This window comes from Schistocerca nitens, chromosome 9 (assembly GCF_023898315.1).
Source record: "Schistocerca nitens isolate TAMUIC-IGC-003100 chromosome 9, iqSchNite1.1, whole genome shotgun sequence".
Classification (NCBI taxonomy): domain Eukaryota; kingdom Metazoa; phylum Arthropoda; class Insecta; order Orthoptera; family Acrididae; genus Schistocerca; species Schistocerca nitens.
In genome coordinates, this window is record NC_064622.1 from 465,589,510 (window position 1) to 465,603,942 (window position 14,433).

A 14,433-nucleotide genomic window follows, 5' to 3' on the forward strand; every position below is an offset into this window, starting at 1 on the left:
GTCTGGGGATACGCGTCACACTGGCATCTTCGCAAACTCCAGTCTGTGCAAAACCGAGCGCTTAAAAGGGCATTACACCTTCCCTTCCGCTTCCCCACTGCTGACCTCCACGAGGCAGCGGGACTACCTACGCTCCACGAGCGCTTCAAAGACCAGGCCGAAAGTTTCTACGAAAACACGGCCAGATCAGACAACAGACTTATCAAAAACTTGGGACAGTACGACTCAACACTTGACAGACACAGACGACCAAAAACCATAGTAACAAGCTAAGACAGCCTATAAGGCAGCATAGAAACAATAAACACACTGCACCTTAAAATGACATACCACACAGCAAAGACAAACTACCGACAAAGCATAGAGGAGGAAATGTCCCAGAGGACAATACCCTCCATCACATACGCTCTCCTCGAAAGCGAGGACAGCACAAATGCAGTAGTCTAGTCCCGCCGCTTTCGGATCCCTCCTCTTATAATCCACTACGAGAAGTCGTACTCCGAGTTGTATGACAACATCAATGCAACACTCGGAGAAAACAAATTCACCGCAAAAACAACCGGGGAGGACCAACTCAAGATCACACTAAAGACAGTTGACGACTACAAAGCGGTGAAGGCCATGTTAAAAGAGAAGGAAACCCACTTCTATACCTTCCCCATAGCTGCCAAAAAACCTATAAAAATAGTATTCCGGGGCATGCCACACAAGACAGACACTGGGGACATAAAAAGTTACCTGGAAAGGGAGGGTTTCGAAGTGAGCTCGGTCGTCAAGACAAACCCGAGAAGACCGTGGCCACTGCACACAGTCACCTTACCCGACTCTGCCCAAAATAGGAAGATATGGGAGGTGAAAATGATAATGAGGGTAACAGTCACTCCAGAGAAGCTGAAAAAAAGATCGGGCCCAGGGCGATGTTTTAATTGCCAAAAAGTGGGGCACATGGCTAGGGACTGTGACATGCCAATGAGGTGTGTTAGGTGCGGCGAAAAGCACAAGTACGAGGAATGCCCGGTACCGCAGGGGGAGGGCAAGGAGAAGTGCTGCAATTGTGCTGGCGCGCATCCTGCCAGCTACCTGGGGTGCCCGGAATTCCGTAAAGCTAGGGACCGCCTAAGGGGAAAGCACCCACAGACAACAGGGGCTAAGCTTCGCGCCGCACCTCCACCACCTCCACCACCACCAAGCCGATATCCAAGACCCACAGCGTCAAGGGTATTTCAATCACGGACATACTCGTCAACGGTCAGTGCCCCACCTCGCCCTCCTCCACACAACCAGGTTCCTGTCAACGGAGAATCGCCTAGGGAAGCCCCCCCCTACTCACTAGAGCCCAGTCTGCGTGACACGACACAGAACGTCTCGGTGGAACAACTGGCAGCAACAGTAAAGGCCCTTCAGGCTCAGGTGAATCAACTGGCAAACATTTTGGCCACAATGACTCAACACCCCGCCGAACACTCATCGGCAGCAAAGCAGGCGCCCTCATCGGCGATGACATCAGGAAACCCAAACCCTCGACATGGATAGACGACCTAACATACAAGGTCTAAAAATGTGCGTCTTCAACGCAAACGGTCTATTCCAGCAAGCCCTCGAATTCAGGGAATTCATAAAAGAGGAAGACATTGACATATGCTTAGTGGCCGAAACACACCTGAAGCCAGGTGTAAGAGCATCTGTAGCTAACTACAACTGCTACAGACGCGATCGGCCTACCGCAGGAGGCGGGGTTGCAGTATATGTCAAACGAGGTATTAGACACCACCAAGTGTACCCACCAGCAACTCGCCAAATTGAAACAGTCGCAATAGAAATTGCCACTGTAACAGGGCCCCTCACAGTCGTTGCAGCCTACCGCCCCCCTTCCCAAACGTTAGAAGAAGAGGACATAGCTGCACTAGGGAGAATAAGAGGCAAGCTCCTAATAGGAGGAGACCTCAATGCCAAGCACGCAGACTGGCACTCACGAGTAAGCAACAGAGCTGGTCGACAACTGCAACGACTCGCGCGCATCCACCAGTTTCAGGTATGGGGCCCCGTGGAGCCCACCCATTTCCCAAACAACGGAAACAGGGCGGACGTCCTCGACATCGCACTCACGAAACACGTTACGGGTTTTGTGTCTGCCAATTCGATAAACAGGATGTCTTCAGACCACAATCCAGTTATCCTAGAGGTCGACATGGGAGAATGGCTCTCGCTCCCACAGCGCACCACAACTTACAAACGAACAAACTGGGAACAGTTCAGCAACGGAATAGCTGCTGAACTTGCCCAAGCCCCGCCTCCAACAGCAGAGACTGCTGAACAAGCGCTGGAAGACTTCACTAAAGCGATCCTGCAAGCAGCTGAGGAAGCAACACCTGCGCCAGCGGGAGCCCCCCGCTCCAGGCAGCTCCCTCAGCACCTGCTTGCCCAAATCAGACACAAAAACAGGATCGCCAAAGAATGGAAACTTACTAGGAACAAAAACACGAGGAGGCTGCTCAACAGACTACAACGAGAGTTGAAAGTTGCACTCACTGAGTATCGCAACCAGCAATGGTCAGAACGACTATCAACTCTCAAACTAGATGACCACAGCTTGTGGCAAGCCACGAAGCAGTTCACGAGAAGACGCGCAAAAATGCCCCCTCTGCATGGTGAACGTGGACTGCAATTCAGCACCGAAGACAAAGCAAATGCACTAGCAGACGTGTTCGAAAAACAATTTACGCCAGCAGAGGTACAGGACAGAGAACACGTCGCAATCGTCCGCAGACAACTGGCCACCTTTTTAGAGGCAGACGACGACGATGAATACACGCCGCACTTCAGTTCTGAAGATGTGGCTAGTGTCATCAAATCGCTGCCAACAAGAAAGGCACCAGGCCACGACCAGCTCACCAACGAACTATTAAAACATATCCCGCCCATGGCAATAACACACTTAGCAGATATCCTAAACGAAATTACGCGATCGCTAAAATTCCCGACACAGTGGAAACACGCTGAAGTAGTCTCGATCGCAAAACCTGGAAAAGACCCGGTGTTCCCGCAACACTACAGACCAATTAGTCTACTGCCTACCCTCAGTAAACTATACGAGCGTCTCCTCCTAGTACCGATACAGGATCACATCAGAAGAGAGCAAATCCTGCCCAAATTCCAGTTTGGGTTCCGCCCACAACATTCGGCCCCCCAACAAATAATGAGGGTGGTAGAAGCAGCCACAGAAAGCTTCAACCGCAAAGGCTATTGCGGGATCGTCCTACTAGACGTGGCAAAAGCCTTTGATTCAGTCTGGCACACCGGGCTTCTCCATAAAATGTACACCCAGGGCTTCCCCGGAAAGATTGTGAAACTTATAAAAAGCTATCTCTCCGGTAGGACATTCTCTGTAAAGGTAGAAACATCACTGTCAAGCAGGAGAAGAATACATGCAGGGGTACCACAGGGTTCGGTTCTTGGTCCAACCCTGTACAGTCTCTACACTGCGGATATACCAACCACCCAACACGTACAAACAGCACAGTATGCTGACGACACCGCATTCTTCTCCTGCTCAACAAACAGGAACCTGGTCACGAGACGTCTCCAAACCGCCCTAAATAAGACAGACGAATGGGCCAAACAATGGCGAATCTCACTAAACTCTGAGAAGACCCAAGCCATGCTAATGACTAGACGTCTCGGTAAACTTCGCCCCCCCAGAAGACCCTACCAAATGCTGCACCTGCAGGGCCAAAACCTCCCCTGGAGAAACACTGCGAGGTACCTCGGTGTGACACTAGACAAGCGCCTGACTTGGAAGTGCCACATCGAGGAGGTTCGCAAAAAGGCCCTAGGCAGGATGCAGATCCTCTACCCAATACTAAACAGTACAAGTTCCCTTGACCCAAGCACAGGAGTAGCCGTCTATCGAAGTCTAATTAGACCGATACTGGAGTATGCGTGCCCCGTATGGGGTTACGCTGCTAGATCGACGGTAGAACGGCTACAAAAGATTCAGAACAGAGCGCTCAGAAGAGCGCTACACACACCGCCGCGATTCCCGACGGAAGACCTCCACATAGCGGCAGACATCGAAAAATTAAACACGAGATTCCGAACCCTGGCGGAGCAGTTCTACGCCAACGCGGAAAGATCGCCAAACGACCTCATAAACTCACTTGGTCGGTACAACAACGTACCAGACCGGTATAAAAGACCAAAAGCAATACTCCTCGCATAACTAAAAGAGAAAAAAAAAATAAATATTAAAAAAAATGACCGTTACTAATAAAGTGACAGAAAAGAATCCACAAGCACTCTAAAGAAAAGAACAAACAAAAAGACAAGCACATCCAACAAACCCCCCAGAAAATTGAAGGAAATGTCCGAATGGGACAAAAACCTTCTCAGAACACAACCTCTGAAGACAGAGGAAGAAATTAGAGTGAGCAGTCAGTCCCGCCGCCACGCACTCCGCTGCTCGACTCGCTGCGGCTCGCACCGTTACGTTACGTGTTTCAACTAGCCAAACGCCATGTCCGGACGCGGAAAGGGAGGCAAAGTCAAGGGCAAGTCAAAGTCCCGCTCAAGCAGGGCTGGGCTCCAGTTCCCGGTCGGCAGAATCCACCGCCTCCTGCGCAAGGGAAACTACGCCGAGCGCGTCGGCGCCGGGGCGCCCGTCTACCTCGCCGCCGTCATGGAGTACCTCGCGGCTGAGGTGCTCGAGCTGGCCGGAAACGCGGCCCGCGACAACAAGAAGACGCGCATCATCCCGCGCCACCTGCAGCTCGCCATCCGCAACGACGAGGAGCTCAACAAGCTCTTGTCGGGCGTCACCATCGCACAGGGTGGTGTCCTGCCCAACATCCAGGCCGTCCTGCTGCCAAAGAAGACCGAGAAGAAGGCCTAAACAGAGAGCGCGGCGCTGCGCTTGCGTGCTCCCTGCACGCAAACGCGCCTGCCTTTGCCTTGCCGGCTCGGCTCACAACAATCGGCCCTTTTCAGGGCCACCACACAAACCTACGTCCAAAGCAAAGTTTCCGTCGTCCGTGCTCGCCGCACTTTACACAACACGTCCACATACATACATTGCACAGCCAGCGCCGGCGCACGTCCGCCATCTTGTCCACAGCCCGTGTGGCCGAACGCGCACACATTTTGTCGTTTCTCTCTTTTTGTCTTTTTTGTTTCTGCACCCCTCCGCGCACGCACAGAGTCGCGTTCCAAACGACAACGACATCGATACACCGATAATGTGATGATCATTGTTAGCATTATAATGTTTCAATTAAAGGGGCGCGCGTGGCACAGACAAAAAAACCAAACAGCTGATCCGATCGATCGATCGATCCGGCCCGCCCGCCTATGCCCACGCCACAAACAAACAACAAACCACGCACACACTGGACTCAGCCGCGCCCATCGCGTCAAACTCAAAAACTAACGCACGCGCAGCAGCAACAACAACAACAACAACACGCACAGGCAACACAGACTCTTTCGCACTTTTCAATCTCCGAACAGTGTGGTGGCCCTGAAAAGGGCCGTTTTCGTCTCTCCCACCAAGCACGGGCACGGCACGGCCGCGGGAAGGCCACAACGCAGCACAGCACACCGGCTGGCTGGCTGGCTGGCTGCCTGCCTGCCTAACCGCCGAAACCGTACAGGGTGCGCCCCTGCCTCTTCAGGGCGTACACCACGTCCATGGCCGTCACAGTCTTGCGCTTGGCGTGCTCAGTGTACGTCACCGCGTCGCGGATCACGTTCTCCAGGAACACCTTCAGCACTCCGCGGGTCTCCTCGTAGATCAGACCAGAGATGCGCTTCACGCCGCCCCTGCGAGCCAGGCGGCGGATGGCGGGCTTCGTGATGCCCTGGATGTTGTCGCGCAACACCTTGCGGTGCCGCTTGGCGCCACCCTTGCCCAGCCCCTTTCCTCCCTTGCCGCGGCCTGTCATTCTTCTTCCTTCCTCCTCCTCAAAGCAAGCAAGCGAAAAAACACAAGCGCCAGCTCCTCACCCGGCGCTAGCGAGTCGGCTACGGTGCGAGCTCTCTGCCGCCGCCCCCCTATATAGACTCTGGCCCGCCCTCCCCCCACCACGCGCACCGAGGGCATATAAGCGCGGCGCGGGGCCGCGCGGGCCCGTTGTCAAGGCAGCACCGGACGCTTCGTGTACCGCACGCACCTCCACGCCGCTAACCGCTATGGCCCGCACAAAGCAAACGGCCCGCAAGTCCACCGGCGGAAAGGCGCCGCGCAAACAGCTCGCCACCAAGGCGGCGAGGAAGAGCGCGCCCGCCACCGGCGGCGTCAAGAAGCCCCACCGCTACAGGCCGGGCACCGTCGCCCTGCGGGAAATCAGGCGCTACCAGAAGAGCACAGAGCTGCTCATCCGCAAGCTGCCGTTCCAGCGCCTAGTGCGCGAGATCGCCCAGGACTTCAAGACCGACCTGCGCTTCCAGAGCTCCGCAGTCATGGCCCTGCAGGAGGCCAGCGAGGCCTACCTCGTCGGCCTCTTCGAAGACACCAACCTGTGCGCAATCCACGCCAAGCGCGTCACCATCATGCCCAAGGACATCCAGCTCGCGCGCCGCATCCGCGGCGAGCGCGCCTAGAAACCGCGCCGCGCACGCGCGCCCGCCCAACAAAAACGGCCCTTTTCAGGGCCACTAACATCTCTCCGTCGCGAGCAAAACTTTTGTCGGTCTTGCCGCCCCGCAAAACAACAACAACCAATTCCCCTCCCGTCCACAGCCGCTCTCGCCAACAATCGACGTCACTCCCATCCCTCACAATACACACACACAACAGCCGGACGACGTCACCACACACCACGGGTGGCTGGCCGCCGCCGTCTCCGAGGCGCGCGCACGCTACGCTACACTACAACGTCAACGCCACCGCGCCTTCCCAATTCCCGCCGGCCACTGCCACGTCTCACGTCCCCCCGCCGCTTTCAAAGAGAGAGAGAGAGAGAGAGACACAACACACACACAAAAGACACGACATCCGCAAAGCAAGCAAACACACAAACAAACAAGAGTCTCCAGAAACATACATGAGCAACCAAACGTCGGCCGCCGCAAAACAAAACAACTACAACAACAACAACAACAAAAACAAAAAAAGAAAAAAAACAAATAAAATAAAATAAAAAGACCAACAAACGGCCACAACCGCTCCGCTACCGCGCGCCGCCGCCTACCGCCACCGGCACCACAATCCAACCACCACGGCACGCAAACAGTACCCACAAGGGTCACACACAACCAACCAACCAACCACACCGGCGCATGCACGACAATCAACGCCTTCCCGACGTCCTTTGATGGCCCTGAGAAGGGCCGTTTTGGGCCGCGCGACAGCCGCAGCCGTGCCATCGCGCGCCACTAAGACGACGCGGGGGAGGGCGGTGGGGGACGACGGCGTCAAGCGCCAACCCCTCTCCCTTGCCTTTCTTTAACTTTACTACTTTACTTCTTCTTCTTGGGCGACGCCTTCGCCTTAGACGGCGTCGTCGCCTTCTTCGGGCGCGGCGCCTTCGGCTTCTTCGTCGGAACCTTGGCGGCCTTCTTCGCCTTCGACGGCGACTTGGCCTTGGCCGGCTTGGCCGCAGCCGCCTTCTTCGCACCCGCGGGAGCCGCCGACGCCGCAGACGCCTTCTTGGCGGCGCCCGCCTTCCGACCGGTCGCCGCCTTCACGCCACCAGCCTTCTTTGCGCCGGCCGCGCGGCCGCCCTTCTTCTCCTTGCTGGCCGGAGCGGCGCGCTTCTTCTTCGCACCGCCGGCACGAGCCTTGCCGCCCTCGGCCGCCCCGCCGCCGGCGCCGGCAAGCTTGAAAGAGCCGGACGCGCCCTTCCCCTTCGTCTGCACCAGCTCGCCAGCCACGACGGCCGACTTGAGGTACTTCTTGATAAAGGGCGCCAGCTTCTCCGCGTCCAGCTTGTAGTGCGCGGCAATGTACTTCTTGATCGCCTGCAGCGACGAGCCGCCGCGCTCCTTCAGACTCTTGATGGCGGCCGTCACCATCTCAGAGGTGCGCGGGTGCGCAGGCTTGGCGCGCGGCTTCTTCGCAGACGCCGCAGACTTGGCCTTCTTCGTCGTGCCGGTGGCGGCGGGTGCCGCAGCAGTCTCGTTCGTAGCCGCCTGATCTGCCATTATTTCGACGGACGACGCGCGTACACACAACAACAGAACAGCGAGAGAGAGCGGCAAGGCGGCAAGCACGGCAGAGAATAGCCGCCGCGCCGCCAGGCCCGGCCAGTGTCGCGGGCGGGCGCGGACGGCCGAGAGAGCGGCCGCCACTCTGCGCGCCGCCGCGCCGCGCCTCCCGCGCTTGCTACCGCCCAACGTCCGACAGCCTGTGCGGACCAGCCCCAAACCTGCGCCGCAACCACCCGCGCCATTCAAACCACCGAGGATGGGGCTACACACGGCCACACCACAGTCGCCAACCAGTCGCCACGGCAGCGCCGCAAACCACGGCCAAACTGCAGCTACCGCGCGCCACAGCCTGGCTCGGCCCGCCGAGAATCGCCGCCCCCGCCCAAATGCCGCCCCCACAGCCCCAGCCGACGACCCGCCACAATGGCCAAACCTTCGGCAAAACTGGCGCACCGTCGCCGCGCCAGCCCGGCCAGCGCGGCCGCCGCCACAGCCACACAAGCGGAGGCGTGCGGCGATGACGGCCGTGCAAACGCACCTCCGCCGCCCCATCGCCCTCCCACAGTTTCCCGATCGGCCCGCGGCCGTCGGGCCACCTCGCCCGCCAACATTCGCGCCCGTTTCTCACAACATTGCCCGCCGCAAAACAAAAACGAGCGCCGCCTGCGCAACATGGGCACCGGCCAACCGAGGCGCCGCCGCCCCTCGCCGCTTTCAGCGAGGGTGGCTAACCGCCATCCGCAACTACAGACGCACCGAATCTGCCTTCATCAAAAGCACACACCGACAGCCGACCTCTAACATTTAGACTCCGCAAGCCACCCAACGGTGTGTGGCGGAGGGCACTTCACGTGCCAATGTCATTTACCTCCCTTTGCTGTTCCAGTCGCGTATGGTTCGCGGGACGAAACGACAGTCTGCAAAAAAAAAAAAAACGCCTCCGTGCGCGCTCGAATCTCTCTAACCACATCCATTCGTGATCTCCTCGGGAGGTATACGCAATATATTCGATACCCCATCCAGAAACGCAATATCTCGAAACCTGGCGAGCAAGCTACACCGCGATGCAGAGCGCCTCTATTGCAGAGTCTGCCGCGTGGGTTTGTTAAACATCTCCGTAACGCTATCACGGTTACCAAATGACCCTGCGACGAAACGTTGGATCGTCTCCGTCGCCTCCGTCAACGCGACCTGGTACGGATCCCACACTGATGGGCAACACGCACGTATAGGTCGAACGAACGGGTGTTTTGTAAGCCACCTCCTCCTTTGTTGATGGACGACATTTGCTACGCATTCTCCCAATAAATCGCAACCTGGTACCCGCCTTACCAACAATTACTTTTGTTTGTTTTTTTTTGTTTTTTTTTTTTAATATGATGATCATCCCACTCCCAATCACTCCGCACGCATACTCCCAGATATTTTACAGACGTAACTGCTACCAGTGTTTGTCCCGCTATCATATACTCAATCATACAATAAAGGGTCCTTCTTTCTATATTATTCGCAATACATGTTAAGGGACAGTTGCCACTCCCTGCACCACGTGCCTATCCGCTGCAGATCGTCCTGCATTTTTCGCTGCAACTTCTCTGTATACTACAGCATCATCCGCGAAAAGACGCATGCAACGTCCGACACTATCTACTAGGTCATTTATATACATTGTGTGTGAAGAGCAATGGGTCCCATAACACTCCCCTGTGGCACGCCAGAGGTTACTTTAACGTCTGTAGACGTCTCTCCATTGATAACACAACATGCTGTGTTCTGTTTGCTACAATCTCTTCAGTCCAGCCACACACTTGGTCCGACATTCTGCAGACACTTACTTTGTTTATCAGGCGACAGTGCGGAACTGTATCGAACGCCCTCCTTCCGGATGTCAACCAAAATGGCATCTACCTGGGAGCCTGTATCTAATATTTTCTGGGTCCCATGAACAAATAAAGCGCGTTGGGTCTCACACGATCGCTGTTTCCGGAATCCATGTTGATTCCTACATAGTAGACACTGGGTTTCCAAAAAACGACATGCTACTACTCGAGCATAAAACATGTTCTCAAATTCTACAACCGATCGACGTCACAGATATAGGGCCTATAGTTTTGCGCATCTGCTCGACGACCCTTCTTCAAGCCCGGGACTACCTGTGCTCTTTTCCAATCATTTGGAACCCTCCGTTCCTCTAGAGACTTGCGGTACACGGCTGTTAGGAGGTTCTGTCGCGTACTCTGTGTAGAATCGAATTGGTATCCCGTCGGGTCCAGTGGACGTTCCTCTGTTGAGTGATTCCAGTTGCTTTTCTATTCCTCCTTGGACACTTATTTCGATGTCAGCCATTTTTTTCGTTTGTGCGAGAAGGAACTGCAGTGCGGTCGTCCTCCGTGACACAGCTTTTGGAAACAGGTGTTTAGTATTTCACAGCTTTACGCGTGTCATCCTCTGTTTCAATGCCATCATCATCCCGGAGTGTCTGGATATGCCGCTTCGAGCCGCTTACTACTGATTCAACGTACGACCACAACGTCCTAGGATTTGATTTGATTTCCTGTCACGTCGGTACATGGAATTGTACTTTCGCATTCACCGGACGCTTCACGCATAGCCCTCCTTACGCTAACTTTGGACATCGTTTAGCGTCTGTTTGTCTGAGAGGTTTTGGCTGCGTTTCAACTTTGAGTGAAGCTCTCTTTGCTTTCGCTATAGTTTCCTAAACTTTGGTTGTTGTACCGCGGTGGGTTTTTCCCATCCCTCGCAGTTTTACTCGGCACGTACCTGTCTAAGACGCATTTTACGATTGCCTTGCACTTTCTCCATAAACACTCAACATTGTCAGTGTCGGAGCAGACATTTGCGTTTGCATCTGCCTGGTAGTCTCAAATCTGCCTTCTATTACTCTTGCTAAACAGATAAACCTTCCTCCCTTTTTTTTTTTTTGTTTTTTTTTGTTTTTTTGTTTGTATATTCCTACTAACGTCCATATTCAGCGATGCTGCAACGGCCTCTTGTTCACTGGGTCCCTGTTCTGCACATACAGAGTCGACAAGTTCGGGGTCTGTTTGTCATCGGTAGGTCCACGATGTTATCTCCACGAGTCGGTTCTCTCTCTGTTTAATTGCTCGCGGCATTTTTCGTTCGGATGGTGCACTCAGTATACTGTCACTCGATGCTCTGTCCCTACCACCCGTCCTGAACATCTGGCACATTGAAATCTCCACCTAAGACTGTAACACGCTGCGGAAAGGAAAATGTATGTCCACATTTTCTCTCACTTGTTCGGCCACTAATGCTGCTGAGTCGCGAGGTCGGTAAAAGGAGCCAATTATCAACCTAGCTCGGCTGTTGAGTGTACCCTCCACCCACAATAGTTCACAGGAACCGTCCACCACTTCTACTTCACTACACAGGATAAACTACTACTAACAGCGACGAACCACTCCACCACCGGTTGCATGCACGCTATCCTTTCTAAAGCACCGTCTGTACCTATAACGATTGCAGCTTCGGCGCTTTCTATCAGCGCTTGACGTTCCGGTACTTTACCAACGCAGAGCTTCGACAGTTGACAATTACAATACCGATTGCCGCTTGGTCCCCGCATGTCCTGACCTTGCCCCGCGCCCGTTGCCCTTTCCGTACTTGCCCAAGGGCCATCCAACCTAAACAGAACCGCCCAGCCCACGCCACACAACCCCTGCTACCCGTGTAGCCGCTTGTTGCGTATAGTGGACTCCACCTAAGACTATATAACATAACATGCCCTAAGGCATTCGCGGTGTACACCACCCTAAGGTGAGGTTAGGTTAGGTTAGGTTAGGTTAGGTTAGGTTAGGTTAGGTGGACGTGGGTTAGGTTAAGGGTTACAGTTAGGTTAAGCGTCAAAGTTAGGTTAAGCGTTCGGACGTGAGGCGTCAGGTGGCCGCACCTACCTCTACGGCCGGACATCTTAGGTTAGAGGTTAGGTTAGGTTAAGGCGCCGAGAGGTCCGCGGTCAGGTTACGTTCACCTTCGGGCGCCACACGTAGGTTTCAAAGGTGTGTCGGTCGGTCGGTCGTCGGCAAGCCGCAAAAACTACAGACGACGTCGACCAAACCGCCGCAAGACCGAGCAGGAGGCAGATATAAAACACACACACACACAAAAACAAAATTAAACACCACCCACCGGCCAAAGGGCACCAAAAACCACAAACCCGAGGCACCACGTCGACCAGAGGCAACCCGCCGCTCACGCGACATGGCTGGCAACTAAGGGGCAAACGGCAACGGCGCTTTCCGCACCGGGCCGGATGCACGTACGACAACACCGCTACCCGTACGCAGGCCTCCCATTGCACACAGCCGCTCTGTGTTTGAACATCATCAATGGCGCGCCCGCGGCTCGTCGCGGGCGCAGCCATAACGCCGCCACTTTTGCACCAACACATTCACGCACCGCAAAACAGCTCGCCGACACAGCACAGCCGACAAACAAAAACAACCCGCGAGACGGGGGCGACAAACGACAACGATAACAACAACAACAGCAGCAAACAACTCGCACCAAGCGTCCAACAGGTAACAAACGGACAAGCACAGCCTCTGCTAACGGCCACGACGCCAGCGGCACACTGCTCCTTTCCCGCCACACTCGATTTCACAACGCACGCACGCGACCCCGTCAACGACACCGACACGACACACGACGGGCTCCCTTCCCGCAACCTACACCTTTCCGCCACTACGCACAGCTCCACCCGACGCGCCCGTCGCAACGACACTACTGCACGCACTATCCACCCGCCTCCTCCTCTCCCCCCCCCCCCTTCCCGTACACAACAACACAGCCAAAAACAACACTCACGACCCAAACATACTAACGACATGGCACGTGCATCGGCGCACACCCCAACCAGTCACCGTCGACAACCACACGCAAAGGCACGAAACCGGCGTCCTTCCACGTTGCCATCAAAGCTGCACAAACAACCACAGGAGGAACCACCAACAACGGCCGGCCCGCCCGCCCGCCCGCCCGCCCCAATATTCTCCCACCCTCACCTCACGCCGCAACCACCAAACGCACATTCCCGCTCGCTACCACACACCTCTCGGCAGCCGCTTCGCAAACACATGACGTGACGTGACATCATCACATCACGGGCTACGCACGCACACCGACCCACTTTCCTGCCCTTCGCCCTCTTCTTTCCGACGCCTGCCTTCGGCCGAGCACACGTACGTGGCACAACGCCCAACACAGTCACACACAGTCGACAGGCGCACGCCCAGGCACGCAACGACGCAGCGCAGCAAAGGCGCCCGCAACACATACCTCCTCTCTCTTCTCGCCGCCGCCGCCGACCGCCCGCCCGCCAGCCAGCCAGCCAGCCAGCCACTCGCAATGTGCACTGCCAACCAGCCACACGTCCACCGCGCCGCCTCCGACCACCCGCCAGGGGGCGCTCACGTCCGCGACAACGGCGCGGCCCGCCGCCGGGCGGGCCCAGCCGAACCCAGCCCAGCCGGCGCGCGCTGCTCTGCACTCGGCGCGCCACACATCCTGCTGCAGACCGGGCTCGTCTCTCTGTACGCGTCTGCCCGCATCTCGTCTTCCTGCGCATCAACACAACGAGGCCGCGTGAGCAAACCCCCCCCCGTCACAACGCCACATCACACACTGCCTTGTCTACCGCCGAAATGCACTCACCAGCCATCCGCTTCGTCTTCGTCTTGTTTACTCGTTGTTGTTGCAGCGGCGCACACAGCCCCGGCCGGCCGCATCCGAGGGTGGCCCGCCGCCAGCGTCTCCTCCTTGGGCACAGGTGCGGTGCCGTGCCGTGCCGTGGCCGCCCATCCATCCAACCGCACGCATTTGCTGGCCGCCTCTGCTGCAGAAGAAGACAAAAAACGAAACGTACAAACATACACGCACCCACAGCGTGGCCACACACGGACGGGACCGACAGGCTCCAAGGCGACCAAAGGATAAAAACAAAATAAAAAAACAAAAAGACGCAAGCAAGCAACAAGCACAGGCTGTCGCCTCGCGCCTCTGCTGTCCTTCCGCCCCCGCCCTTCTCTCCCACCACATGCCCACAAACACCACCGCCTCCCCCTCCCCGCACCTCCACATTCGCCCCCTCCATTTGTTCCTTTCTCGCTCTTCCCTTCTGTGTGTCTGCGTGCGTGCGCGGGCGGCGCCTCTCAACATCCGCCGGCCGTCCGTCCCGTTTTCGCCGTACCACACACGCCACCGCCTCCTCCCCGTCCACCACCGCCGCCCCTGTCCGCCCCGCACAACACC

At 56.2% G+C, this 14,433-nt stretch overlaps 1 protein-coding gene across 1 annotated transcript in view; it reads right to left on the reverse strand.

The window, feature by feature from the left end:
• The window catches only part of LOC126204343 (spidroin-1-like), a 40,185-nt gene extending 25,965 nt beyond the window's left edge, over positions 1-14,220 (reverse strand). Inside the window, exons 1-3 of the mRNA XM_049938721.1 lie at positions 14,163-14,220; positions 13,868-14,017; positions 13,462-13,742 (exon numbers count right to left, since the gene is read on the reverse strand). Coding sequence (XP_049794678.1) covers positions 13,462-13,742; positions 13,868-14,017; positions 14,163-14,220 — 489 coding nt within the window. The remainder of the gene's footprint in view (positions 1-13,461; positions 13,743-13,867; positions 14,018-14,162) is intronic.
• Between the last annotated feature and the right edge of the window lie 213 nt (positions 14,221-14,433).